Raw genomic sequence first — 26,834 nt, 5'->3', positions numbered from 1 at the left:
TGAACACAGCATTCTAAAATTGCTGTCTCAGCAGTGCCATGCAGAGAGGGGCTCTCGCTGGACTGTAATGCCTTTTTGCACACAGCCCAAAATGGCATGCCTTCTTTCTTTCCTGCCATATTACATTGCAAATTCCTATCCAAAGTGCTGTCTGCTCTCTAGTGTAATGCAACTTTTCCTATCCCAGAGTAGGATTCATTCCCATGAAATGTGCATACACTGCCTGCAGTCCTCTGGGTATGATTGTCGGGTGAGTACAGCTGTGCCTGAACACACAGGGTGGTGGCTCAAACTGTTTGTGGAAGGTGGCCAATCACACTTTCAAAGCTGCCCCTCAAAGTCTTATTCTGGCCACAGACAGATTTTACTTGTTAAGCTGTCCTCTCTCTGAAACCATTGGCACTGCCAATGCCTAGCTCAAATTGGAGCTCACCTATGCTTCCTCTCCAGGTCTTCTCCTCCTTCTTTTCCTCAACTATCTGATTGCTGGTGAGAGAGGTCTGGCGGGAATGCGCACCCGTTGCTGCAGCGATGGACGGGACCGATCGAGCAGGCCGTAAACTTGTGCTGTCTGTTTTCCCAGCATCCTTCCGCAAACGCTGCTGAAGGACCTTGATCATGGCATCTTTCTCAATTATTTTCGCATGCAGATTCTTTATCCTGCCAAAATACGAATGTTCTGTTTACAAAGATGAAAAATAACTTCTTGATCACAGCTATTCCACTGCTGCCTTTTCAGGACTGTTCCCTGTAGCACATTCTCTGCTGCTTTACCCCTTCCAGTTTTACGCAACTCAAACAATTAAATTTCCACCATTTCCTTTGAGGACAATTGCACAACTTAACTGGGCAATATTTCCTGCTATTCAGCCAATGGCGATGCCTTTTTGTAAGATTAAATAAATAAATAGATTTAAATTAAGCTGGTCCACTGATATTACGTCAATAAACTAGCAAGACTAATCTGAAAAATAGTCCTAAAGATGCTGTGGACTGATGGGATCACTCAGATAGGTAAAGGAGCAATTTTTTTTGCCCCACAATACTTCTGGGCTAAATCCTCAGTTCTTTACTGTGGCAGACTGCAATTGGGGAGTTTTGCCTGAATCAAGGTTGACTGAATTAAAACTGAGTAAAGACCTCAGGAGTTGGCCCTATAAAAGATTGAAATAAAGATTTTCATAATTAAATTATCTTGCCCAAATCTCTGAGGGCCCATACCAACTGCCACTGAAATAAATGAAAAAAACTTCCATTGCCTTCTGTGAGCATTGGATTGGGCCCTTAGTTTCTGTTGAAAGCTGTGGAAATAACTAATGGTCTGTGTTTTCCAACTTACTGGAGGCCCCAACAGCTTTCTTCTATAGACCCTGAAAGTGTTTTAAGATGATAATGAACCAATTATTTGAGAATAGGCTGTGGAAACATGGCAATGGAGAATTTAAGACTGAATCAAACTGAAAAGGTTTGAACCAACTAATTAAAATGCCAGTCAAATGAAAATCATGTCTTATGAAATATAGCCAAATACAGCAGACATTTTTGGGGAGGGATTTAAAAAAGAAATGTCACCTATGGTCTAAATAGACATAGGGAGGTGGAAACTTTAAGGCTGTCATTTTCAAAATGGAGTGCCTAATTTGCACTTGCAACATAAAATCCTGATCCATCTCTTAAAGAAGTCAATGGAAAAATTCCCACTAATTTCAAGTCCTCTGTGTGTGTGTATGCATGCATGCATGTGTATATAAGATGAAAAACATAGAACCAGTTAAATTATATTTTTATTTTCTGGAAAAAAAATGTGAAGAACATGAAATTTTTTGTAAGAATTTTGTTTGGCTTTATTTGCTTTTCAACAAAACCTGGGAAATATCTGTGAAAACAGAAATTTTCTCAAAAAAATTTGCTGTTTAGTCATAAAGCCATTTTTAATTAAAAAAAAGTTTTGATTACAAATATTTTGAGCAGCTCTAGCAAACAAGTAATTGGACGTGCCACATACATATTTGCATTTGTATGCTCAAAATGGGAAAACTGCACGTGCAAATGGGAACTTGTGTGTGCACAGACAGGTTCTGTACCGACTACTGCTTTCATAGATTCCATGCCAAGAGGGACCACTGTGATCCTCTAGTCTGACCTTCTATATAACACAGGCATAGAACTTCCCCAAAACAATTCTAGAGCAGGACTTTTAGAAAAACATCCAATCTTAATGTTAAAATTGCTGTGGTGAAGAATCACTTGGTAAATTGTTCCAATGGTTAATTATCCTCACCGTTAAAAATGTATGCCTTATTTCCAAGCTGAATTTGTCTAGCTTCAACTTCCAGCCATCGGATTATGGTATTCATTTCTCTGCTAGATTGAAGAGCCCATTATCAAATATTTGTTCCCCATGTAGCTATTTATAAACTGTGATCAAGTTAACCCTTAACCTTCTCTTTCTTAAGGTAAATAGATTGAGTTCCTTGCATCTATCACTATAAGGCATGTTTTCTAATCCTTTAATCATTCTTGGGGCTTTTCTCTGGACCCTCTCCAATTTATCAACATACTTGTGTATGCATTTTATTTGTGAGTTCAACTTCAGGTGTTCAGTTTTGAAGGTTTGTCCCTACATGCCATGGTACATTTCATATATACCTCTACCCCGATATAACGCTGTCCTCGGGAGCCAAAAAATCTTACCGTGTTATATCGAACTTGCTTTGATCCGCCTTAGTGCACAGCCCCGCCCCCCCGGAGCGCTGCTTTAACCCGTTATATCAGAATTCGTGTTATATCGGGTCGCGTTATATCGGGGTAGAGGTGTAACTCTGAGAGAGAGATATCAGATACATACACACACCTTTTTGGTTGGGGAGCAATGAAGTCACAATTACAGCATTGGCTACTAGTGAGTCTTGCATTAAAAAGTCAGAAATTTTGAGTGAGATCATGAAGCTCATGCCAACCTCCTTTTTCTAGTAAGGAAGCCATCCGTTTTTAAGGTCTCTCTTTGATGTGAAGAAGGTTTAAATCCAGGGAGGGGAGGAGGCAGAACCTAATCTCTGTCTTTTAATAGCTGAAGAGTGAAATGACTAAAAGTCAAACTGAAGCAAAATCCCTCCTTTTAGAATGGGCCTGTTGGCATGCAAAGGGCTAAATGACACGTGGGCTGGCTTATCCAAGAATCCGAGCAGTTAGGATGCTATGGATCTCATGATAAGACCTTTAGCACACATCCCGTGGTAAATATTTAACAGCTGTCCTTTACGTGTATTCCATGTCCTGACACCTCCGGTTGGCTTGAACAATCTCCTCCTCTTCCTGCCATATTCGAACCTCCAGGGAATTCTCGTTGTAGCTGCCATTCCGCGAGTGGTTAATGACTGAAGTATCCCTAGCAACACAAGACATAGCCACACCCTTTAGTGTCACTTGGTTCAATAAAAGGCCTCTTTCGATACAAACAGGCATGTAACTGTTATTTTACCATTCACCTATGTTGATTTACATCAGTTGAAGATCTGGTCCACTATATTAAACAATAAATCCTTAGCTGGTGATATAAATAATAAATAAATGAATTGTGGATTGTTTTTAACTCCCCTCAGGTTTCTGAGCCTTTGAAGTACACCTGAATCATGTTTCATGTTTTTTCTGTACAATCACAAGGGCTAGAAATTTTTTTTAAAAATTAATGAAAGCTGAGATTCTCATGTAATCACTTGGCTCTATGTGCTGGGGCTTTAAGAAAAACACCAAATAACGTGAGGGTTGAAAGAACATCACAAGAGTCAGCAACATTGAATCTAATTTGCTGTTTGCTTCTGCACCTCAATGCTGGATGAGAAAATGAGACTGATCAATTTAGTTTCCTGTTTCAAGTTCAGTTTTACTTTCTGGTTCTCATACACTAACACAAAGCTGATGTGTTTGGGTTTCCAAAGCCATAGGGGAAAATTTTCAAGAAAATATTTATGTAAAGAAAAATATGTAACTGATTAAAAACATATTTTATGTGACATTTTGCAAACCTTGGTTTTGTTGTTGTTTTTTATTTTACTTTTTTTTATAAAGTCATACCTACATTTAGGATCAAAAATATTTGATAGGGTTCTTTCAATTATGATATTTTAGATGCCAGTACACACCAGTGACAATGCCTTGTATTAACTGTGACACAGAAATATTAAAAACCCTATTCTGACGACACAAAGGGCCTGATTTGCAGAGGTGCTGAGCACCCACAAGTCTAGCTAAAGTCAACAGCAGTTGTAGGTATTTTGCACTGTGATGGCGTGACTACCCCACAATCACCTTGCAGGGTTTAATGCAGGCCAGATGGGCCAATTAACCCCTTAGGCAGCTGATTAAGGAAGCTCAGTTGGGCAGTTGACCCAGCAATTTAAAAGGGCCCGGGGCTACTGCAGCAGTGGCCGGAGCCCCAGGTGGTGAGGGCCAGGCAGTGTGGATGGGCTGGCTGCGGGAGGCTGACTCCCAGCCCCACCCGCACCCCCACCCCTTCTGCCCGAGGCCCTGCACCTTCTGGGGGCCCGGAGCCAGGCTCCGTACTGGTAAGTCGTCTGTGTTACTTTCACCCCTGGCTGAAGCAGAAAGGGGTACTGGGAAAAAGGCTGACACCCACAGGAGAAAAGGAGGAATGAGTGAAGACTGCAGACACTACCTGGGAAGAGGGAGGAGGCTTTGGGGAACTGGTAGGCCTATGAAGAAAAGGGGAACCAACAGTAGGAAGAAGCTCAGGGATAGAGCAGTGAGGCCAGAGAGAGAAGGCCCAGATTGCTAAATTGAGGGTCCCTGGGCCGGAACCTGGAGAAGAGGGTGGGCCTGGGTTCCCCTACCAGCTACTGGGCAAGTGGCACCGAGGCAGTGAGCGAGAGAACTGCCTAGGACTACTAAGGAGCTAAACCTCCCCTAGGGGACGGGGAACCTGTGACACAGCCACAGGGCCGAGCCACGAAGAGGATGCTGTGAGAGAAGCTCCAGGTGGACAGGGTGATGATATGCAAACCATAGGTGGGGGGTTGTCGGCCTCAAGCTAATCCCCAGAGTACCAGAAAAAGGTACCACCAGTCAGGTGGTGAGTGGTGCGCCCCATGACATACATCTCTGAAAATCAAGCCCCCAGTAAATACACTCATTTTCTGGGTATATTAAAATGCCTGGGTCTATGTAAAATACTTGATAGTATCTTGCAGTAAATGAAGGGAAATTCCTTTGTGAGCCCTTAATACTATGGAGAGAAATCCGCCCTCCTCCCCCGCACATGTCAAGTACATTCAACCAGGTCCGTTAAGGAAAACTTCTGCCTTCCTTTGATGCAACAGTTATAGGTAGGACCCTATGTAAAGCATGATTTCCTGGAGGGCATGGAAGTTGTGAAAATGCCCCCAAACCATGATTTTTAAATATTTTTTTAAAAGGTTAAAGTCTACAGCAAAGTCTGTTTCAAGGATTGAATGAATTTTACAAGTAACAATAGTCAATTAATTAATGAAACTGATGAACATTACTTGTAAACTTCATTCTGTGCAAACTCCATGAAATTCAATACTTCGCCATTTATGCTGTCGTGAATTTTCTAAAAATACATAAATCATGATTTACACAGGGCCCTAGTTACAGGACACTGCTGGAGGCTGGTTCACTGGCCTCGATGAACCATTGGTCCTGAGCCGGAATGGTAAGGCCTCATGGCCTTGCTATGGTGAATGGTCCCATTAACTTCAATGGGACTACATGACTGGATAAAGCAAGCCAAATTTGTCCCTAAGAAAACACACTTCTTTTTACTACACAAGCCTCATTCGATTAAGTGTATTGATGACTGCCTGGAACAACATGATCTTACCTTTCTGTTGCAGCTGTGGCTGCTGCATTCATGGCAAAGTGCCTGATTGTGCTCTCCTCTAGATACTTCTGCTCCCACTTGGTCATGTCAGCTTCCAGAGCCAGAATCCTCTCCTCCTTTTCCCGCACTAGCTCCATCAGTGCTGGGGCATTGTGTTCTGGCAGGCTTTCGGCCTGGTAGTTCCCCTGTCTCTGGAGTTGGGGAGAGGGAAACAACGGAAGATAGTCAGCCTGCACCAACTCAAGAGCTGCAAACACCTCGTCTACAAAATCTTCTGCAAAACAAACCCAGGGGCTTTCAACCTTTTGGGTGGCCTGTTGCTGAATCGGTAGCCACCCTGGCGATCAGAGATTAAATAGAGCTCCTTGTCAAAGAGTGACCCAATAGTTATTGCCTAGAACCAGTGAGATGCAAGTTTGCTCTAGAAACTGTCCCTAGCAACTCAACAGCATCAGGAAAGCTGGTTTATTGCTTAGCAAAGGAGGCAAGCTACAGGTGGCGTGTATAAAACTTCCAGATGAAGTGGGGGTCCTCCCCAAGTTCCTGAAGGTGACTGACTGAGGGCTAAAAGATGTTAAAAGAGGCTAGAAGAGCTGGTGGTCCTACCACAGCAGGCACACTCCTCACGGGGTGGAGCAGTCCAGCTCTCCACCGTGGTGTGTTAATACCTCATGGGTTGATCAAGCTGGCATTCTAGCTGCTCACCCTCACACATGCATATACTGCATGAGCTGGTGAAACAGGCTGGCAGAGCTGACATGAGCTGCTATCCCAGGCACACACCTGCCCATATAACATACTTGATGGATTGCTGAAAAATGGAATTGTGAACTAGGCTAGCAGAGCCAGCATGTCTGCTGCCTATTACAGCATGCCCACACCGCTGCATGGGAGCTGAAACAGATTCTGACTTCTTGTCTCTCCGCCCCTTTCCCTTCTTTCCTCGGTTCCTTCATGTAATCTCACCACTGTCTGTGCAAGAGATCAGCTTTGTCTGAGAGCGCCTGCCTGTGTCTCTCTCCCTTATTGGCCTGCTGTCTCTTTTCAAATCTCTCTTCCCCCATGGTCCAGTCTCCTTCATTTTTCTCTCCTCCTTCTGTTTTTTAAGCTGGCGTTTTCAAACCTGGCAGCCTCAAGTTAGGGCACCTACATCAGCCAGCTTTTCAGAGGTGCTGAGTACTTGCAAATCCAAATGAAGTCAGTGGGAGTGGGGAGTTCTCAACACCCTTGAAAATCCATCCACTTAAACAGGTACCTAAATATGGATTTAAGTCCAGATTGTCAAAGGTACTTAAGCGCCTAACCCCCATTCCTTTCAATGGGAATTAGGTCCTTCAATACCTTTGAGAATCTGGGCCTTGGGGCCTACAGTTAGAGTTTAGTTAGTTAAAGTTTCAAACCTGAGTTTGAAAATGTTGAGTGGGATTTTCTAAAGAGCTCAGTGTTGGCCTAAGTCTGCTTCCATGGAAGTTAATGGGAGTTTTACCAGTGCAGCACCTACACGGAGCGCTTTAAAAAGTCCCACCCTTTGTCTTTTATCTCTGTAATGGCTGCTGTCTTGCACTGCCAAGCAGCTGGGGGTGCAGTTTGTATGAAAGGTGCAATGCAAGCAAAGGTTGTGTTCCGTTATTACATTCGAAAAATGTGCTGGCTGGACTGGCTTTCCAAATGCTCACTACGGCCATCATCTATTCTATGGGATGCTGAACCAGGCTGACAGAACTAGGATTCCTGCTGCTCATCCTGGAATGCAAGGGCATCGTGGGATACTCCAAACCTAGCATTAAAATACCTCTTTTGCTGACACTTTGTCACACTTCTCTCATGCATGGAGAGAGTGTCCAATATGTGTAGGTATTATGGGGAATCAGAAAATAGTTAAATATAACCCAGAAGCAAAGCAATATTGCATGCTAAATTAAATGGCACTTGGCCCCTATTCTGGGCCATGGATCTATGCCGATTTACAGCAGTTGAGGATCTGGCCCCCTGTATCTACTATGGCTTCTTAAGCACCAGTTTCAGAATGTCCGTCTCCCCTAGACGTATGAGTTTATATAGCATTCTTAATACCAGCTACAGTACCTCTACTGCACTTAGCACATTAACGGCATTTCAGTCATCACCATCATCATCATAAGATAAAGAAATCAATCCATGAGTGTGGATTAAGCTTTTGTATGAAATGGATAACACTGATGTTTGTTTACACATTATCTCATTTGGCATCATCTTTTGAAATTTCAGAGTTATGGGATAAGCAAAACGGACACAGTGGATGAAAGAACCTGATAGAATAGAAAATTGTTTATCCAAAGCAGGGAAGCTAATGCAGAGGCTGGGGAGTTAAAAGACCTTGGCTCTATTCCTGGCTCTCCCACATGATCTTAGGAGATGGTTTCTGTAGTGTAGAGGTTTGTGTGTTTATCTAGCGTGCAAAAAGTCCCTGGTTTGAAACTGAGCAGAAACGCTGGTTTTCAGCTCCCACAGGAACAGTGAAAATAGGACCTTAGGCAAATTACTTAACCTCTTTGTACCTAAAATGGGGATAACATTAGTTACCTAATCCATAGGGGATGGTATGAGAATTAAGGGTTGTAAAGTTCTCGGAGACCTTCAGAGAGAAGACATTATTGAAGTGTTTTATAAAGTATAAGAGTTGCTGCATTTAGTGGCACATAAGATTGTGTCAGAGAAGAGGAAACTATGTTGTGCACACCCCTGTTTGTCAACTGCACCACATCACAAGCTGCCCAGGGCAAGGCAGGCCCTATGTGATATATCAAAACCATGAAATCAGGGGTGACTGTGTAACCTACACTTCCATTCTCTGGAATTCGTGCCATAAAATACTACAGCCTCTAGTTCTTCGTTTTGGAACCTTTCCTCCTGATGACAGAAAACATGATTTGGGAATGCAGGAGAAGACTTAAGTGAACTTTGGCTTTAGGGTAATACTGACTTTTTTGGAAGACGTTTTCTGGAATAATCCATTATGGAACAATCCTTTGGGGGCAATTGTTGTGATGCTTCACCAGCAAAAACATCAGTTATGCTTCAGATAATGTCAGTCCTGGAAGGTATGATCATATTTTTACAGAGCAATTCCACTCTCTACAAATTGTACCCTGAAACTCCATGTATAGAGTGTCTTATTAATTTCAGATCAAAATAAATGCCAACCCTGTAAACTCAACCTGGAATATAAAGTTAAGAGGTTCTTTTTTCCCTAGCACATGCATCACCAATGATTGGCCATTTGGAACTTAGTTAATAATTCTGTTGATGATACCTGAGCCAGAATAGAATCTAGCTCATTCTCTCCTAGGTGGACTGGGTCTATAAAGCTCACTGGGGTAAAAAGTAGTAAAAGTCTATTTTATTTGGCATGACTCAATATTCCGTAGATATGACTGTGATACATGGATAGCAGGTGTCATTTTATGGAGTGATGGGACTCACCCCACAGTTACAATTAGAGCTAGGTATTCATCATAAGCCCAGTTTTGGCCCTCTCTCAAATTAAAAAATAAACCAAACATTCATACCCGCCTCCCCTCTAACCTGGCAGGTTAGATGGGAGGCCAAGGCAATTTTTTGAAGTGAAAATCTGAAGGGAAAAGGTGTTCCAGAATTACGACACTTTAAACATGGTGCTAATGACAATTATAACCCACTAAGTGTAGTAGCCTGCCCAGTATTTATGCATTTATCCCCCCAACATCCCTGTGAAGTAGAGAAATATTTGCAGATTTTCCACCTTCCTGGTAAAAACTGAGGCACAGAGAGATTGAGCAACATGTGAGGTCACACAGAGAGTCTGTGGCAAAGCCAGAGATTGACCCTAGATCCCCTGAACCCAAGTCCAGTGCCTGATCCAGCCCATTCTGATTGCACCATAGACTGATGTGGCTCTCTGATATTCAAACACTGAAAACAAGATTTTTTTTTTTTTTTTAATGTTACTTAACTGCAACTATCTTCTCTTTTGGGGCTGTGATCCGCCTCTCACACTGGTTTAGACTGTTATAACCCCATTTAAGTCAATGGAGTTACTCCTGTATTACCCCCATGTAGCTAAGAGTAGAATCAGGTCCTTTGCTTTTAAGCAACAACACCGTGTAGCAGTGTGTCCATTCGCCACAAGTCTTAGCAATAACAAGCCCTGAGTACAGTAGGGTTCTGGCAGCAGCAGTGTTTCTCGACAGTGGGAAATGTGTGAACTTTCTAAGTTAAAACTACATGTCATGCCTCAGTTATGTTCCCTTTTACACCCTTCAGCTGTTTTTCTCAAATGGTGGCTTAATGCACTAGTATATCCATTCGCTGACCCTCAGCAGCCAGTAGTCACATGTTCTGATCTCAGTGCTGGCTGCCAGCTGGGAATTCTCTCTGCAATCTCTTCAATGCTTTTTCTTTGTCATGAACTAATCTACTCCTCAAAATAACATTACGATGTGTTTTGAGAAGGAAGTGATAAGTGAAGGCGAGAGGTGCAGTTACTTACCTAGATGAGTAACTGTGTTCAGACAGTTGAACTAAGCATAAAAGTACACGCTCAAACACATAGGTGCAGAGCTCCCCAAAAGAATCATGAGATCCCGGGGAACATTCATAGAACCGTGTCTCTGCACATCCATCCAATTTTGTTTTTAACCCACATATAAATAATTTACTGGAATAGCAGAAGAAATGGTTCTTTGTAATCATGTAAATTATTCTGAATTTGTGCATGTATTTCCATACACCAAATCAACGTCATGTTACACCAGGAAATGCTATTAAATGCTGTTTGAGTGTTTGGTTCTATAGGATCCGATTTGATAGTAACTTGCATTTTCAGTAAAAGTCCATCAGAAAAACTATGGGCCAGATCCTCAGCAGGTGTAAATCCCAAAGCTTTATAAATGATACGGTTGAATTGTGAAGTGTTTAAGAGTCTGGAATTGCCAAAGATAAGGCTGGAGAGCGTATGAATTCCTTACTTACGTTGGCCCCCGTTCAGGACCTTAACTCTGCTCTGTAGTGACACCATGCAATAACCATATGATTACGGCTAAGGAATTTTAGTGCTTAGTCCGAAATTAGACTGATTTTTGAAGCACATTAGATTTTTTTTGCTTTCCTTCCCCACCCCACCCCACTCATTGTTTCACCACAGGGCGGAGTCAAGGTTGTTTGAGTACTCCAGTTCTGCATTTCCATACCATATTTTGATTATGGTAAGTTTAGCCTGAAATCTGAATTTCCTAGGTTTATAATGCTTGTTTGGGGGACAACTGCAACATTCCTGTAATGTGTTTTACCCTAAATGACTGATATGTGTACTCTCAAACCTAACTTCAGCTTAACATTGTTTTTGTCTAGGAATTTCCTGGTGTTTTTTTTTAATTACAATTTTCATACATTAAACCCTACATAGGAAACAAAAGAGAATGTTGCCTTGTGATATTTCTCATGACATGAAGATGTGTAATATCAACCTTAGAACATCTTATTTATTTATTTAATTTTAAGGCTTTTATAGCCAGATTCACCAGTGTGCTCTGGCTGCTTTACACCTACCTGGAGCAGCACAAATCAGCCAGAGCATACTAGCCAGTACAGATGGGTTTACAGCTGCTCTGCACTGCCACAGCTATGCAACATAGTGGAGTATATTCCCCACTTTTCCCCTACATCCTGTCCCCCACATTCTCCTGCATCTCTCCCCCCAGCTTCCCCACTCCCTCCATATTCTCCTTCACACACAGGCAACACACCCGTTTCCCACTCACTCCTTCAACCCCTACATTCCTCTGCATTCACCTGTACACACATACAGAGTTTTCCCTACCTACCCTCCCCGTTGAACAGATCTGGTGCAAAGGGTAGTTCTGAAAGCAGATGATGAAAGCAGTTGAATCCCTACTTTCAGTGCAAAACTACACTCAACCTTAACTATGGAGCCGTAACTAGTGTCTCCCCAGCATCTGGAGAGAGCCAAGCGCCATCAAGCAAAAGTGGTGGAGAAATAATAAATAATCCTCTATTTAAAATCAGCAATGAAAAGGGCTTTTCTAAGTGAAGGATTCATCTAAAATCCAGAAATTTCCACCTGGGTGACCTTTGATATAGTTAAAAATGACTGTCCTGAGTAAAAAATGAAAAAAGTATGTGGTATGTGTCCAGTAATGAGTATTAAGCATCCAGGTTTCTGCTTCAGTGCTGCATGGAAAACTCAGAGCTTTAAAACTCAACCAGGCGCTCACACAGCTCTAATGCAGGAGCCCTGACAACACCCCATGGAGTCAAGAAACTCTTGAATCTCCCTAGAGCGACTGGTAAAAAAAAAAAAATCCTAAGAATATGACAATTCTCCAAAATGCTCCTGTATTTGTTTAGCTTGTCATTGAGCTGGTTTGCTTTTTGGTATATTTAGCAACCAACGGAGAGTCTTTGCAGGTTTTACACCAAGGCAAGCACATGTAGGGTCAGGACTATAGGAGTTTAGTGAGTGCTATATGAATAGTCACACAGCGCAGGCCTGATCAGCAGTCTGTCATCATGTACTTTGCTATCTAACCTCAGCACCTGCCTTAAGGACTCTCAATAGGGACACAACAAAGGGCCCCTCTCTGAAAACAGTCTATCCCCAGATACTCAGATCTGTAAGTGAGATCACGTCAGCTGAACTCAGCTGCCACAATGCTGCATAGGGAGAGACGTGGTCCCTCTTAGAACTAGGACTCAGCCAGGCAGGGCTTTAAGGATCATAATGAATTGTGCCTAGAATCAAATAAAGAGGCAGGGCAGCCGTTCAAGCACTGGAGTAACATGCACTTTGGCTAACGCTACTAAGCAAGCTAGCTGTTACACGCTGAATGAGCTGCAGCTTCCAAATGGCTTTCATGGGTAGCCCCACAGAGAGAGAGCACCGCAGCGTTAATCCAATGTGAAGCTCACAAAAAGGCTTAGCGAACTGTGGCCAACATCAGAGAAAACTCTTGCAACCACTGCATCAAACCGATGGAAAAAGGCACTTATAGCTAACGAAGAACTGCAGAAACAATCAAGGGTTTGGAAGCACCCCCTAACTCAGCCTCACAAAACTGCACTCTCCCACTCACTGAGAGGGGGGAAGGAAATTATTTTGGATGGGCAAATAAAATACCATTTTTGTTTCTATTATCATCATGGTGGCGAAGGGTGAGAGGGCATCATTCTTCCTATTCTCATTGCCCAGGCACATCCTGGAGGTAATGCCAGGGGCACAGGGCATGAAGCATTCCATCCTTGTTTACCCAGGCATAGGGATGGATGTGCTTGTGGCCCACGACCAATCAGCCTCTTACCTGCTGCATCCTCAGCGAATCCAGCTCCCGCTCCAGCCGCGTGCGCAATCGCCGTTCCATCTGCTCCCGTTTCTCACATGCTGCCTGGAGCTGGGTCAGAGCCTGCTGCAGCTTCTCCACTTTCTCGACGTAGGCCTGCTTCTTACGCAACTGGGGGCAGAGCGCAAGCGGAGGGCACAGTGTCATTAATAGAAGAGCAGAAGCCAAACAATTATAACATGAATGTTTATGTTATGAATCAGGTTGTGATATGATCTCATAAATCACTGGCATGTGCATGTTGCATGTAAACGTGGCTTTCACTGAAGCTAAAACTTCACAGGGAGAAAAATCTGGGTACCAAAGGGCTCTTTAATCTAGTGGAGAAAGGCATGACAAGAACCAGTGGCTGGAAGCTGAAGCCAGACAAATGCAAATTAGAATTTAGCCACACATTTAAGCAGTGAGGTGATTAATCACCTGGATGAAGTACCAAGGGAAGTGGCGGATTCTCCATCTATTGATGTTTTCAAAACAAGATCTATGCTTTAGCCAAACAAAAGTTATCAGGCTCAATAAGGGGATAACTTGGTGAAATTTAATTGACCTGTGATATACAGGAGTTCAGACTAGATGATCGAATGGTCCCTTTTAGCCTTCAACTCTATGACTCAAGAAATAAATCTTAACCCTATATATCTGCATGATCCAGTCTCTGAGGGTGGGAAAGGCATCTGCAGACTCTTAGCTGAAGGTATACATCTGCTGGACCGTTTCCAGATGTTTTCTTGTCTACCAAGGGCTAGGTAATACAGATGTATATGAGTGACTGTTAGTATCAGTTAAAGCCACTCTTACTCCTAATGCATGCACTGAGTGATTTATAGGTCCACTGCTACATGAGGATTCTGCAACCTGGTATTTTATGGCCTGAGATTAGTCCTGACTTGCTCCAGTAGCATACCCTAATAGGAGTTTGTGGGAGTGGACTGCAGACTTTTTCTGTGACCTTTTAGGCATGCAAGTGGATGCAGACATTAGGTGCATCACTATCTGAGCCATTATTCTTGCTGCCTCCCACTGTGCTACAGAAGTGGTCATTGCAGGACAACAAGGTAAAATGATACTAATCCATGGCAGGGATTAACATGCCTTAGAACCTTTGGGGAAGAGTTCAGATATGCCCCAGACAGCCCACGGCACATGTTAGTGAGAAGGGCATCAAAGCCTTCTGTGAAAACTGATCCTAGGGAAGCAACTAGGACAAAAAATGGGCCTGATCCTGAGGTGTAGTGAAGTCAATTGGAGTTGCAATTGCTCAGCGCCTCTCAGGATCAGTCCCAGTGTAATCCAAAATGCAAATTGTTTCTATCAAGAGTGACTAAGATACAATCCTCTTTCACCTGGAGCTAGAATGCTAACCCTAAACTTGCATGCATATCACTTTGACTGCTGCAGACAGATTCAAGACTTCACCCTGCAGGCTGCAATGCCTCTCTCTGGTGAGATATCGTGTTCTTGTTCTTCCATCCCAACAACATAAACGTTTAATCCCCTTCAAAACATACCTGCTTTATTGTACAGAAAAAATCAATTAGCATAAAGCAAGGCTGCAAATCCAAACCAATTAAAAACATTCCTAGCCTGACTGAAAAGTTCACTAGGGCCAGGAGTTGGGGTCAGATAGTTGGCATTTTGTTAAATACAGACTTGACAGAGATCAGTGTGATTATTGCCACTTGATAGATATGAAACTGAGGCAGAGAGGTTAATATGACTTTAGTTACAATATGACAATATGAGGTTAATATGACTATCCAAAGTCACAGCTAATTCCTAGCATACGCAGGATTCCTGGCTTCTAGTCTAGATACACAGACACTCCCATTCTTCCTCATTTGTTTGTGCTCATGTGGCTTTGGTTCTTTGCACAGTTTACAGTCCAAATAGGAGGTTGAAAGACTAATGTTTAACACAGTTATTGGTAGAGGAGTGCTCTATAAAGAGACATGTCTGTATACATGTAAATAGGAAACAGTAGTTTTCCAGTTTCACAAATATTTTCAAGAGTTCAATATTTTTGCCCCTCTCAAATCAGGACAAAAAGTCAAAATCTTAAACTTTTGCAAACTGGAAAACCAATTTGTTTTCCATTTCAGGTCAACTGAATTGTTTCAGTATGATAATTTCAACATATTTCATTTTGATTTTGACCTTCTTGTCAGAACTTTTTTTTTTTTGTCTTACGAGCTTAAATTTCAAAGCAAAAAGTCCTTTCAAACCGGAATTAGTCATTTTGAAAATGTCAAAATGAAATGTTTCAACAATTCAAAACCTTTTTGGTTTTTTGAGTCAGGAAATTCCTTGAACCTAATCCGGGTTTGTGAACAGTGTTGGTTTTGATAAACTGGCATTTTTTGACGACAAAAAAAAAGATTAACCGGAAAATTTCTGACCAGCTCTAGTCAATAATTAGTTAATAGATAATGTGCTAATAGATGGCACTCCAGAATACGCAGCTTTCTTCCTCAGTTTTGTAGGACCAATAACAGTTGTTATTATGGATTGCAAATGCTTTCCTGAATGTGGTCCTTTGCAATTATAAGGTGGGCGCTCAGGTGTTTCATTCAGAATAGGTAGAATTCTTCCAGCACAATGCTAGATCAATCTATGTGCCTTCCCACAGATTATACTGACAATGGATTCTTATGCCTCAAAATTGTCTTCTGTGACCATAAAATACTCAAGTCAAAAATCAGAATGAAATTGATGGAGGTTTTTTTACAATGCAGGTGCAAAACACGACTTATTCTAAGCAGTCTTTCCAGATCCAGTAACAATGGGCCAGATTCTCATCTCCATTACACTGCTGTAAACAGCAGTTATTTCAATGGATTTACACTGGTATGAACGAGATTAGAATCTGAACCAATGTCCAGAAGCAAGCAGAAGATTAGATTCCCAAGGGGTGTGTGACTCTGTGAGAGTGGTATTGTGGGGTTCCATGTTCATGATCTCTCAGTGGCTTACTGATCGGAGGTGCTCAGTTTACAAGCAAAAAGATGGTTTTACTAACTGCCAGCCTTGCAAACTGAGCCTGGGATCAGAGAGTCAAGTTGGATTCTTTCCCCCTCCCCTCATTCATCATCAGTAGCAATAAAGACACTCCATGCCAAATTATCTCTCATTCATAACTGAGAAACCCTGTTCTCTGCAAAGGAAGTGCACTGATTTAACCAAATGCAAAATTTCGCTTTGTAATTGGAATTTAGGCTCCAGTCCTGCAAACGCTTAAGCATGCGTGTAATTTTATTCACTACAGTAAAGGAATGCACTTAAGTGTTCACAGTATCAAGCCCTTACTTAACAATTTTGTTGATTATACTCAAAAAATATGGCTCACTTGTCCATAAATAATAATGAATTATTATTATTATTATTGGGCAATTCTGACATCCTTACCCAGTCTGTAATTTCATAAGCACCAAATGCACACAAATACCTTTAAAAATTAAAGTGAAAAATGTTTGCTAAACAGAACAGGAGAAATTTGGTGGGGAAATAATTGCTAGTCAGCTTAGAACTGAAGTGTGTGTAAAGAAGCAAGAGCGTAATAAGAATAATATGATTTTATGATCCAATAACTCATGACCTATTAGAGCAAGAAACATTTAATGGAACAATAGAAAAATTCATAGGATCAGTAAACTTTTCCAGGTGCTGGTCCTGGCCCAGTGATCGGAAAAAAAGTTTCTCTCTTGGCTCAACCAGTATCTAGCCTTAGATTGATGTATTTTAAGGTCAGAAGGGACCATTATGATCATCTAGTCTGACCTCCTGCATAGCACAGGAGTTTCTGCATGAAACCCTTAACTGTCTGAGCTCTAGCATATCTTTTAGAAAGATATCCAGTCGTGACTTAAAGACTGCAAATAATGGAGAATTCACCACATCCCTAGGAACTTTGTTCCAATGGTTAATTACTCTCACGATTAAAAAATTGCATCTATTTCTATACTGAATTTGTCTAGCTTTAGCTTCCAACGATTGGATCTCATTATGCCTTTTTCTGCTAAATTAAAGAGCCCTTTCCTATCAGAAATCATTCCACCAATGTACATAGATGTAGACTGGGATCAAGTCACTAGAGCCTCGTGTGGATACAAAATTTGTATCCGCATCCAATCCACGATCCTCAAACATGTAGATGTGGATATCTGCGGATGCAAAGCAGATATCTGCACATTTGCAGGCTCTACAAGTCACCTCTTAACATTCTCTTGAATAAACTAAATAGATTGAGCTCTTTAGTCTCTCACTATTGGGTATGTTTTCTAGACCTCAAATAATTTTTGTAGCTCTTTTCTGAACCCCTTCCGATTTTTCAACATCTTTTGTGAAGTGCGGACACTAGACTGGACACTATTCCAGTAATGTTCTCACTAATGCCATATACAGAGGTAATACTACCTTCAAATTTTAAAATAAAATCTTTCTATTAACAGGCATTCCATATAATGTAGATTTTACACAGTAGGTTTTTTACATTTTTTAAATGTTTCCTTAATAGTTTTGAGTTATGCTTGCCCCGGTTTACTACAAAAAGCTTTTTAACTTAACTATGATGGTTTGGCAATACAAGAAATCCATTGAGATTTACAAAGATCTGCAGGTGGTAAAACTTAATAAAAGTATAGATTTTCCCAATTTTTTTTTCTTTCATTCCATATATTCCAAATTACATTAAAAACTCCTTGTTTAAGAATGTGGTCCAAAACTTCAGAAATGGTTATCTCAACATGTCTTGTGTCAGGCAACCAAAAAGTGAGACACAAAATCAGTGCGCTCTTTTGAAAATGTCATTTAATTTTGTGACTAGAAACAGACAAAAGGTGGGAGAATGGAAGTATTTAATAGCTCATCGTACAAATGGGTGGTGGAGCAACAGAAAGGCTCACAGGGAGTCTACTGCCTGCAATGACCATCCCTTCTCAATTTGTTTTGCTACCGAGACTGTTCCTTTATTTGTTCATTTTGTAACTAAGACGTTAATGGCAAAACTCCCATTGATTTCAAGGGGAACAGGTACTGAGAATATAATTTACATATTTCATGTTACTTTAATATTGTGAGTTCAAAAATAGATGGCTTAGTAGTCTAAAATAAAGTAATAATAATACTTAGCAGTTGCACATAGCACTTTACATCGTCAAGAGTATGTACAATGCTGATTAATGTAATCATTAGGTTTGAAATACCTAGATTCTTTGGCACCAGTGCTTCCAATTGAATTGCATGCACTTTGCTGCTTCTGAATCTTACAGATGAGACCTCAGAGAGTACTTAGAAGGCCCTTATCACAGCAGTATCTGAGCATGTCACAATCTGTAGTGTATTCACCCTCACAACATACCTACAAGATCTTTATCAAGCATTCTTAGAACTACAATACCCACCTGGGGAAGTGAGGAAACAGACTGACAGAGCGAGATGGGTACCCAGAAGTCACCTACTACAGGACAGGCCCAACAAGGAAAATAACAGAACACCATTGGCCATCACGTACAGCCCGCAGCTAAAACCTCTCCAGCACATCATCAATGATCTACAACATATGCTGAAAAATGATCCCTCACTCTCACAGACCTTGGGAGAATGGCCAGTCCTCGCTTACAGACTGCCCCCCAACCTGAAGCAAATACTCACCACACCACAGAAACACTAACCCAGGAACCAATCCCTGTAACAAACCCTGTTGCCTTCTCTGTCCCCATATCTACTCTATCAACACCATCAGAGGACCCAGTCACATCAGTCACACCATCAGGGGTTCATTCACCTGCCTATCTACTAATGTGATATATGCCATCATGTGCCAGCAATGCCCCTCTGCCATGTACATTGGCCAAACCGGACAGTCCCTACGTAAAAGAATAAATGGACACAAATCAGACATCAGGAATGGTAACATACAAAAGCCAGTAGGAGAACACTTCAATTTCCCTGGACATTCAATGACAGATTTAAAAGTAGCCATCCTTCAACAAAAAAACTTCAAAAACAGACTTCAAAAAGAAACTGCAGAGCTACAATTCATTTGCAAACTTAATACCATTAATTTGGGCTTGACTAGGGACTGGGAGTGGCTGGCTCACTACAAAAGCAATTTTCCCTCTCTTGGTATTGACACCTCCTCATCAATTATTGGGAGTGGACCAAATCTACGCTGATTGAAATGGCCTTGTCATCACTGGTTCTCCACTTGTAAGGTAACTCCCTTCTCTTCATGTGCCAGTATATTTATGCCTGTATCTGTAATTTTCACTCCATGCATCTGAAGAAGTAGTTTTTTACCCACGAAAGCTTATGCCCAATAAATCTGTTAGTCTTTAAGGTGCCACCTGACTCCTTGTTGTTTTTGTGGATACAGACTAACATGGCTACCCCTCTGATACTTTAAAAATATGGGCCAGACAGCCTAAGTGACTTGCCTAAAGTCACACAGGAACTCTGTGGCAGAATTGTGTCTGGATCTCCCAAGTCCTAGCTTGTGCCCAAACCACTGGATAACCCTTCCTCTCACCAAGGTCTGATCTGTTCTGTATAGACATTCAAAATCCCATAGTCTGTTTATCCTTATTCAGAATTTCCCTCTTTCCACTGTTCATAGGTAAGACCAGAAAGGCCAATTATGATAATCTAGTCTGATCTCCTGCATAACACAGGCCATAAAATTTCACCAAGTGATTCCTGCATCAAGCTCAAAAATTCTGATTGAGCTATAGCAGATCTTTTAGAAAGACATCCAATCTTGATTTAAACACTTCAAATGATGGAGAAGCTAGAACCCCCGTAGGTAAATTGCTCCAATGGTTAATTACCTTCGCTGTTAAAAATGTGCACCTTAATTCTAGTCTAAATTTGTCTAGTTTCATCTTCAGCTACTGGATCCTGTTATGCTTTTGTCTGTCTGCTCGATTGAAGAGTCCTCTGTTATCAGAAATGTTCTCCCTATGTAAATACATCTACATTATGATGTAAGTATTCTGACACTGTGGTCGAATCGCTTCTTAAACAATGCTTGGGTAATCAAAATAGATTGATCTTCTTTGGTCTCATTGTAAGGCAGGTTTTCCAGACCTCATATCATTCTTGTAGCTCTTTTCAGAACCCTGCAAACTTTATCAGCAATGTTTTTATGTTCTCAACCAAATCATTGACAAAGATATTGAATAGCACTGGACCAAGAACAGATCCACTAGAAACATCTTCATTGGATGACTAATCCCCATGTACAATGATTTTTTGTGATCCATCAGTTAACCACTTTTTAATCCATTTAATAAGGGCTACATTGATTTTGTATGCTAATTTTTTAATCAGAATGTTGTGCAATACTAAGTCAAATGTCTTACACAAGTCTGAATATATTATTTTAAACTCAACCAATCTCGAAATCTCATCAAATAATATGTTTGTTTGACAATTTGTTTTCCATAAAACTATACTGATTTGCATTAATTATGCAACCATTCTTTAATTCTTTACTGACTGCACCCAATCAGTCTTTCCAAGATTTGCCCATGACTGATGTCAAGCTAATCAGCCTATACTTACCAATGTTAATCCTGTATAAATGTTGGGACATTAGCTTTTTTCAGTCCTTTGGAACTTCACCAGTATTCAAAGATTTATTAAATACCAGAACGCCTCAGCTATTTCTTTTAATACTCCTGAATGCAAGTTATCTGGTTCTGTTGTACTGAGTTCTAGGAACTGATTAACTGGCTGACTGCCACCTTTCATTCCAGAGATGACTGTATTTCTGTGGTACAGTGTGTGTGTGTGTGTGCATGCGCGCGCACGTGTGTGTGTGTGTGTGTGTGTGTTTATATACACAGACACACACTATATGTATGCATTTTGGGATTCTTTGAGAAGAAATGGACTATACCAATATAAGATATTTTCTCATGAAGTACACAAGTCCTAATTAGTAGATAGGGTATTCTAAAGAGAAAGAAGCCTATGTCCTAACATTATGTTAGCCATCAGCTGGTGAAATTCGATCAAGCTTTTGGTTATACAGAAAGCATCTGTGATTGTGGTTTCCTTTCATATCCTGCCTGGCTCAGTGTTTTATAATTGTTTTCTGTTTGGAAGGGTCTGGGGAAGAGGGGGGCTGCCACCCTTGTGCTGGAAAGGGTTAAGGAGCTGGACTGAATTACAGCTGTAAAGTGAATACTAAATACAAGCAATCATTTGCAGCAAAGCAGAGGAATGATGCCCTCATCTCACCTCCTCTTCCAGTTTGATGACCTTGGCTTGAGCATTGTTCAGTGCCTGGTCCAGGATTTCGATGTGTCTCCGCTGATCCTCACTGGCAGAGCGCACGGCTGCCAATTCCATTTCCAGCTTCTCCCTCTCCTTCAAGTGCTCTTTGTCTGGAAGAGAGACAAGAACAAGAGCAGCTCTATCAGAACAGTGCACAGACTCTGGGCCCGGTGCCAGAGGTAAGTTGGCACCACGTTAAAAAAACAAAAACTATGCAAAGCAACAGAGGGTTGGGCTACTCCAGAACAGTGCCTGAGATTCATCTGTGCAGTGGTGTGATGGGCAAAGTCTCTCATATGCCAGAACTCACTAAAGCCTGGCTTTACGTTACTGCTGATGTTAGAGGTAAATGACTGATCAGGTCCCTTTGAAATCATTGAATGGAAGATGCTACATACAGAAAGTGCAAAGGTGTCACATAGTAAATGTAAATTATACTGTATTCAATCCATGGCAAAACAAATGAGTGGACAGCTGAAGAGCCCCAGAGAGGGCACCTGACAATCCCTAAATGTATCTGTTTTGATTGATGTCCCACTGCAGTTTCACAAAATGAAAGGGCAAAGGTGACCAAATTAAACAGGGGCGAGGCTTCCTCTTTTCAAAAACTAGCCAAAAGAACAGAATCACTTCTCACTACATTGCCAGCACAAAGCTGCTTCTCTGCCTCTGCTGAGGGATAATAAGCAAAGACCTTTTACTTTCTAGTAAATAATCCAAATCTGCCCAAACACGAGGTCAGGATGCACCAGCAGAAAGGATCTCAATGTTTCATTAACCAGACAAGGGAGCTGATCAAAGTGCCTCACTGACCTGAGCTCAGAATCCTCACCTTCTAATGAACCCTACTGAAATTGTGATTTTATTCTTTAAAGGGAAAGAAAGGTAACCTCCAGTAACTGGCATTCTCTTGATCTATAACCCCTGCATAGCCATAGGACCCGCAATAGGGATTTGTAGAAGCAGTTCCAGGAAAGAGAATTTAATCTTTAGTCCCACTTGGGCTCTAGTTGATCATCTAGTCCAGCATGACCTATGTGCCCTTCAGCCCTGCTGTGACTGCCAGTGAACTGGCTCTTCTCCTACTAGGTGAGTGAGTGATCCCTTCCTTCACAACAAATGTACCAGAAACCACCCATGCAGGCAGCCCCGATGGCAGAGCAAACAAAGCAGTGTCAGACCTCTGGCATGGGTGTGATCCTCTCTATTGCCAGATCTAATTTCACCATGAGAACCAGCCGAAAAGTAGAGACATTTTCTGCCAAAATTTTATCCTCCTCCTTTTTTTTTTTACAAAATTTCAAATTTTCAAAATTAAAAATGACTTAAAAAAAAATCAAATTTCACAACCAGCTGTGCTCACGATCTTTCCTTTAACAAGAAGGCAACAAGATCTAAGCAACAATTCATAGGCCTAAGTAGCATCTTTGTTGGCTAGCTGCCTATTGAGAACATAATGTCAATTCATTACAGCCCAGACTCACCTAAGAAACCCTTCCTGTGAATGTAAGTGGAGCTACCCGCGCATAAAGTTGGCCGCTGGATCGTCTCTTACCTGAGGGGGGGCAGTTAATTTTTAAAGCTGTGTGGAAAACAGAAGTTCTGTTCCACAAAGAATTTCAAAATCTGGCTTCATTCTGAATCTGAATGAAAATCAATAATTTTGAAATTCTCTGCCAAGGAAAATTTGGAAAAAGTTCATTTCAGATCAATTGAAGCATTTTGTTCAGTTTGATTTTGACCCTTTTTCTTTTGTATTATAACATGATATCACACAATGCAAAATTAAAAAACTCAAACAGGCATGTTTAAAAAAATTCAAAATGTTTTGTTCTGAAAATATCAAAACAGTCTGGTAACTACAGTTAATCATTAGACTATCAGACAACACTTGACAGGGCTCTAGGGCTTCAAGTGCCAAAACCTTTTAATATATAGTAGGGCTGTTGATTAATCGCAGTTAACTCATGCGATTAACTCAAAAAAATTAACTGCAATTAAAAAAATTAATCGCGATTAATCGCACTGTTAAAAAATTGGAATACCAATTGAAATGTATTAAATATTTTTGGATTTTTTTCTACATTTTCAAATATACTGATTTCTATTACAAGACAGAATACAAAGTGTACAGTGCTTATTTATGTTATTTTTTATTACAAATATTTGCACTTTAAAAATGATAAACAAAAGAAATAGTATTTTTCAGTTCACCCCATATAAGTACTGTAGTGCAATCTCTTTATCATGAAAGTGCAACTTACAAATGTAGATTTTTTTGTTACATAACTGAACTCAAAAACAAAACAATGTAAAACTTCAGCGCCTATAAGTCCACTCAGTCCTACTTCTTGTTCAGCCAATCGCTAAGACATACAAGTTTGTTAACATTTATGAGAGATACTGCTGCCTGCTTCTTATTTACAATGTCACCTGAAAGTGAGAACAGTTGTTCGCATAGAACTTTTGTAGCTGATGTTGCAAGGTATTTACGTGCCAGATATGCTAAACATTCGTATGCCCTCTCATGCTTCAGCCACCATTCCGGAGGAAATGCTTCCATGCTGATGACGTTCGTTAAAAAAATAGTGCGTTAATTAAATTTGTGACTGAACTCCTTGGGGGAGAATTGTATGTCTCCTGCTCTGTACCCACATTCTGCCATATATTTCATGTTATAGCAGTCTCGGATGATGACCCAGCACATGTTGTTTGATTTACGAACACTGTCACTGCAGATTTGACAAAACGCAAAGAAGGTACCAATGTGAGATTTCTAAAAATAGCTACAGCACTCGACCCAATATATTGTGTTCACCTATGCATCTGATAATTATGTTCTTTAGTATAGTTTCAACCAATTTACCTGGTAGTAACTTCTGGCTTACTGGCCTGTATTTGCCAGGATCACCTCTAGAGGCTCTTTTAAAAATTAGCATTATATTAGCTATCCTCCAGTCATCTGGTACAGAAGTTGATTAAACTGATAGGTTACATACCAATTAATAGTTCTGCAGTTTCATATCTGAGTTTCTTCAGAACTCTTGGGTGAATACCATCTAATCCTGGTGATTTATTACTGCTGAATTTATCAATTTGTTTCAAAACCTCCTCTACTGACATCTCAATTTGAGACAATTCCTCATATTTATCACCTAAAAAGAATGGCTCAAGTGTGGGAATCTCCCTCACATCCTCTGCAGTAAACACCGATGCAAAGAATTCATTTAGCTTCTTCACAACTGCCTTGTCTTCCTTGAGTGCTAATGTTAGTTTTTATGTCTTTTGCTAGCTGCTCTTCAAATTCTTTTTTGGCCTGCCTAAGTATACTTTTACACTTGACTTGCCAATGTTTATGTTCCTTCCTATTTTCCTCACTAGGATTTGACTTCCAATTTTTAAAGGATGCCTTTTTGCCTCTAACTGCCTCTTTTATTCTGCTATTTAGCCATGGTGGTATTTTTTTGGTCATCTTACTGTTTTTTTATTAGGGGTATACATATAGTTTGAGCCTCTATTATGGTGTTTTTAAAAAGTTTCCATGAAGCTTGGAGTCATTTCACTCTTGCGACTGTTCCTTCTAATATTCATTTAACTTGCTTCCTCAATGTTGCATAGATTCCCTTTTTGAAGTTAAATGCTACTGGGGTGTTCTTCTTTGGTATTTTCCTCTCTACAAGGATGATAAATTGAATTACATTATGGTAGCTATTACAAAGCAATTCAGCTATATTCACTTCTTAGACCAGATCCTGTGCTCCACTTAGGCCTAATCAAGAATTGCCTCTCCCCTTGTGGGTTCTAGGACTAGCTGCTCCAAGAAGTAGTCATTAATAGTGACTAGAAATTTTATCTCTGCATCTCATCCTGAGGTGACGTGTACCTAGTCACTATGCGGAGTAAATATCTCTCATTATTACTGGGTTTTCTGTTTTTGTAGCCTCTCTAATCTCCCTGACCATTTCCTAATCCCCATCCAGGTCGGGTGGTCGGTAGTATATTTCTACTTCTACACTCTTGTTGTTCAAGCATGGAATTTCTATCTGTAGAGATTCTGTGATACAGTTTGATTCATTTAAGATTTTTACTGTATTTGATTCTATGCTTTCTTTCAGATATAGTGCCACTCCCCCACCAGCGCAACCTATTCTGTCATTCCTATATATTTTGTACCCTGGTATTACTGTCTCCCATTGATTATCATTGTTCCACCAAGTTTCTGTGAAGCCGAAATATGAATGCTATTTAGGGCCCCTGGCATTAAACTGTCATGTGCTAGGAGCTAGTTGGATCAACTCTGGCTTTAAAAGCCATACTGTACATTGGCAACACATATAAAAACAAGTCTTGGACCTACTCTACCATCTTGCACCTGAAGAACTCAAAACATTTTACCCACATTGATTCATTAAGCCGTACTTCACCCCTGTCAGGCAGGGAAGGGATATGCAATATACAAGAGTGATCATCCATGACTAGGCTGGAAAGCACAAGTAATTTAACAGCTCACAAGGATGTTGCACAGCAGATTAGGCCGTCATTTGCTTGAAAAATGGTGGCTGCACCTTCTATATTTATAAGCACTTTCTTTATTTGGTTAGTTCTGGGTAAAAAAGGACGACTTTTAATTCTTGTTAAGTGCACCTGAAATATCAAAATTATGTTTTAATGAGCTACAGCACATGTATCTTCCATCAAAGAAATTGCTTCTGCACCTGCATGTTTACCATGCACTTAATAAACTAATGAATATTTCTGTTATTCTAATGCACGGGTGGGCAAACTTTTTGGCCGGAGGGCCACATCTGCGTATGGAAATTGTATGGCGGGCCATGAATGCTCATGAAATTGGGGTTGGGATGTGGGAGGGGGTGAGGGCTGTGGCTGGGGATGCGGGCTCCGGAATGGGGCCAGAAATTAGGAGTTCAGGGTGCAGGAGGGGGCTCTGGTGTGGGGCACAGGGGAGGGGGGGGAAGGAGGGTGCAGGCTCCAGCTGGGGGTGCGGACTCTGGGGTGGGGCTGGGGATGAGGGGCTTGGGGTGCAGGAGGGTGTTCCAGGCTGGGCTGAGGGGTTCGGAGGCTGGGAGGGGGTTCAGGGCTGGGACATGGGGTGTGTGTGTGAGGGCTATGGCTGGGGGTGTGGGCTCTGGGGTGGTGCTGGGGATGAGGGGTTTGGGGTGTAGAAGGGAGCTCTGGGCTGGGACCGAGGGGTTCGGAGGGCAGGAGAGGGATCAGTGCGGGGGAAGGGGGTGGTGGCGCAGGGGGGTGGCTCAGGGATGCAGGCTTACCTCAAGCGGTTCCCGGAAGCAGTGGCATGTCCCCCCTCC

The 26,834-nt window shown here is 41.3% G+C and overlaps 1 protein-coding gene across 1 annotated transcript in view; it reads right to left on the bottom strand.

The window, feature by feature from the left end:
- AMOTL1 (angiomotin like 1) overlaps positions 1-26,834 on the bottom strand; it is a 106,145-nt gene that overhangs the window by 4,666 nt on the left and 74,645 nt on the right. The window contains exons 6-10 of the mRNA XM_026651647.1: positions 21,472-21,617; positions 13,195-13,344; positions 5,861-6,051; positions 3,263-3,388; positions 434-660 (exon numbers count right to left, since the gene is read on the bottom strand). Coding sequence (XP_026507432.1) covers positions 434-660; positions 3,263-3,388; positions 5,861-6,051; positions 13,195-13,344; positions 21,472-21,617 — 840 coding nt within the window. The remainder of the gene's footprint in view (positions 1-433; positions 661-3,262; positions 3,389-5,860; positions 6,052-13,194; positions 13,345-21,471; positions 21,618-26,834) is intronic.

Source organism: Terrapene carolina, unplaced genomic scaffold (assembly GCF_002925995.2).
Source record: "Terrapene carolina triunguis isolate 2854851 unplaced genomic scaffold, T_m_triunguis-2.0 Scaffold97, whole genome shotgun sequence".
NCBI classification, from domain to species: domain Eukaryota; kingdom Metazoa; phylum Chordata; order Testudines; family Emydidae; genus Terrapene; species Terrapene triunguis.
Note: the sequence above shows the minus strand (reverse complement) of the source record. Positions and strands in the feature narration are given on the sequence as shown.